Source organism: Priapulus caudatus, unplaced genomic scaffold (genome assembly GCF_000485595.1).
Source record: "Priapulus caudatus unplaced genomic scaffold, Priapulus_caudatus-5.0.1 Scaffold232, whole genome shotgun sequence".
Classification (NCBI taxonomy): Eukaryota; Metazoa; Priapulida; class Priapulimorpha; order Priapulimorphida; family Priapulidae; genus Priapulus; species Priapulus caudatus.
The window spans coordinates 217,046-220,354 of NW_014577293.1; the positions used below are offsets into that span (position 1 = coordinate 217,046).

At 46.4% G+C, this 3,309-nt stretch overlaps 2 protein-coding genes across 2 annotated transcripts in view; one reads left to right on the plus strand and one right to left on the minus strand.

Annotated features, from left to right (window-relative positions):
• The window catches only part of LOC106807748 (protein disulfide-isomerase 2-like), a 12,034-nt gene extending 10,528 nt beyond the window's left edge, over positions 1-1,506 (plus strand). Inside the window, exons 10-11 of the mRNA XM_014810200.1 lie at positions 110-202; positions 613-1,506. Of these exons, the coding sequence (XP_014665686.1) occupies positions 110-202; positions 613-672 (153 nt within the window). The 3' untranslated portion in view covers positions 673-1,506. The remainder of the gene's footprint in view (positions 1-109; positions 203-612) is intronic.
• A 58-nt stretch (positions 1,507-1,564) lies between these two features.
• LOC106807749 (protein C12orf4-like) overlaps positions 1,565-3,309 on the minus strand; it is a 10,806-nt gene continuing 9,061 nt past the window's right edge. The window contains exon 12 of the mRNA XM_014810201.1: positions 1,565-2,356. Within this exon, the coding sequence (XP_014665687.1) occupies positions 2,264-2,356 (93 nt within the window). The 3' untranslated portion in view covers positions 1,565-2,263. The remainder of the gene's footprint in view (positions 2,357-3,309) is intronic.

Sequence of the window (3,309 nt, forward strand, 5' to 3'; positions counted from 1 at the left end):
CGAGAGAGAGCGAGAGCGAGAGCGAGAGCGAGAGCGAGAGCGAGAGCGAGAGCGAGAGAGAGAGAGATGCATGAATGAGACACGTAACACGTGTGTATTATCATTACAGGTAATCGACTACAACGGCGAGCGAACGTTGGATGCATTTGTCAAGTTCTTGGAATCGGGAGGCGTAGAAGGAGCAGGGCCCGAGCAATATGACGTGAGTCTGGACACAGTACCGCAGCATGTACAGTCTAAAATACGTCTAAGCGTGGTTACTGATGACCGTCGGGCCGGGAACGATTGTCTAGGCAATTTCGAAAATTTTCTCAACCATCGATTGGCCCGAGGCACAGGCGAAAACTCGTCTAAAATACCGGTTTTGTGGCTGTTAGGAGTCAACGTCCTGTCCTGTCTTCCTGTCGCTGGGGTCAGCAAAACCAGTCTTGCATGCATAACGTACCTCGTTTTAGCTCGTGTGGAACAGCATAAAGTGTCAGTCCAGCATTTTAACGTTCCCTTTTCGTATTTGACCGTTACGTTCTTAAAAGGTGTTAATCGTTATCGAGAAAGTCGGGTATTGCCAGTCAAGTCTATTTGTGTTTAAATTCACATTTCATTTCTGTCCAGGAGGAACTCGATGAAGAGGAAGAAGAGGAGGAGGAGGAACTGAAGAAAGATGAGTTGTAATTATACCCATGATAAATCATCGGTAACGCAAGGCTAACTCCGAGAAAGGTGGTCTACGACGAGCCAAGAAAGTTCTATTTCACAGAAGAGGGAGTCTTACCTCGTAAAAAAAATATACAAAGAAATGTTATAGTTTCGTTGTTATATCTCGCCTTCATCTAGTTTCGTGTGGAAATTAAAAATTTTTTAAAATAGGTATCGTGACACGTTGGCTGTTAGTCACTGTGGTCATCTTCCTGTTAGTTCTTGGTGTGGGTGTGCTTTTTACGGAAGAGTAGAAAGAAATTATTGCCCTGTTTATTAGGGTGTGTTTAATGCGCAGTTGCTGGCCTCCTCTGTGTTAGAAATAGGGAGAGGAGAAATGAGTGTGGCGCAGAGAGCATGGTACATGGAAGGAAATTGTAAGCGAGGGACGCTCATCTGTTTTATTGCTTGTATGTTGTCGCTTCGTTGTGCTCGACCTCTCTCTCGGCACCGAATGTTGCGTGTATCGAATGTCCGATTCAATTTCAGTGAGTGAGCGTCATATGAAGACGTGTCTATGAGGCTGTTGGACATATTTTCCGTTCTCTCTGTTTGCTGTACGTTTAATGTGTCATTAAAGGTCGTGGTGGTTTTTCATATATTTTTATATAGACTTTTTTCGATATGTCGGAAGGGTACTGGGCAGGTATTGCATTCAGCGGGTATGATGAGAATGAGATTTTTTTAATGGCCTGAAAGATTGTTTGTTTTTAAACACCACGCGATCATTACATGGTAGATGCGATACATGGGAAATCAAGATGGGAGATCAGATCATCGTTAAGTAATGTATGCATGTGTGGCTTTTAAGAGGCATATTGTACGCAACTACAGGGTAATGTCAAACGACGTTTTCTCTGGCTTGGTGTTACAATCTGTTCTCTGAAGATTTGATTTGTGGTAGAGGCAGGCAAGGAAGGTCTGTCATCCAGATACCCAGCTCCCATCCTACAGACTTAAAAAGATTTTTGTCTTCCCACCGACATCCTCCCGTGAGCCAAACATTTATGGGGGGAAAGAGCAGATGCTCTTGTTGAACTATTGTTTATATCATTGCTAGCGATGTAATAATGTAAGGTATTGTTGGTCTGCTTTGTACCTTCCGTGGTGCATGGGTAGAAACGACACTCAAACACAACAAATATGGAAAGAAATATGTTTAAAAAATGCTTTCTGGGTTTTGCGTTTGTTTTTGCTGGTTTTAAAGCTTGGTGTCCCCTTGTTTTTTTAGTATGGGTTTTATCAGATATGGTGCTTGGCTTCTAAAAACTGCAGTAAAGTTTTGACGAATCTCAAACATGGGATACAACAAGTACACAACAATATTTACTTCCAAGTAACCATCAAATTGTACATGATCATCAAATATATGTACGGACTGTGTATATACGGACAACGGCATATACACATTACATCAGGAATTACATCATTATTAGCTCTTGATTACATAAACATCAATAATTGTATATACAGTGATATTCTAGTATCGCGCGTAACAACTCCTACATCGTGATAATTGCCTGTCTCTTGACCTGTGGCGCCACCTGTGATGAAAATTCTTCGTGCATCATGAGGTCACCTTGAGCCGCAGTGGATTGGAGACACGAAACACCTGAGGAAGCATCTGACTGAACGACACGAATGCTTCATCTGATATTTCCTGAAACAGACCGCCACAGAGCGAATCATGAACGTATAGTGCGTGCTTCGTCTGCATTGCTATAATATCTGCACTGTATCGACTGCTTATGGGGAATCTCTGGAATGAGGTTCAACATTGTGTTCAAGTTAAAGTGGCTGCTACTGGGTTCACGCTGGTTTCATGCAACATACTAACCCATGGCTAACGCGCATGGAATATAAACCTAGAGGTTAAGGGCCGAACACACTAGGCGATTTAATCGGGCGACTTTATCCCCCGATTCTATCGCGTGAGTCGAGTGGACACTAGGCGACTAAATCGCCGGTGAAATCGCCTAGTCGTGCATGCATGTGCACGTACACCTGCGTGCATTCATGCATGCGTGCGTGTGTGCGTGCGTGTCCACGTATACGTGCGCACTTGCGTGCGTGCGTGCGTGCGTGTGTACGTACACGTGCGTTCGTGCGTGCGTGCGTGTGTACGTACACGTGCGTTCGTGCGTGCGTGCGTGTGTACGTACACGTGCGTTCGTGCGTGCGTGCGTGCGTGTCCACTTACACGTGCGTACATGCGTGCATGCGTATGCAAGTACACGTGCGTGGGTGCGTGCGCGCGTGTGTAGGTACACGTGAGTTTGTGCGTGCGTGTGCACTTACACGTGCGTACATGCGTGCGTAAGTGCGTGTGTGTGCAGGTACACGTCAGTGCGTGCGAGCGTGCGTGTGCACATATACGTGCGTGCGTGCGTGTGCACTCACACGTGCCTGCGTGCGTGTGTGAGTGCGTGCGTGTTCACGTACACGTGCGTGCGTGCGTGCGTGCGTGTGTACGTACACGTGCGTGCGTGCGTGCGTGCGTGTGTACGTACACGTGCGTTCGTGCGTGCGTGCGTGTGTACGTACACGTGCGTTCGTGCGTGCGTGCGTGTGTACGTACCCGTGCGTTCGTGCGTGCGTGTGTGTGTACGAAAA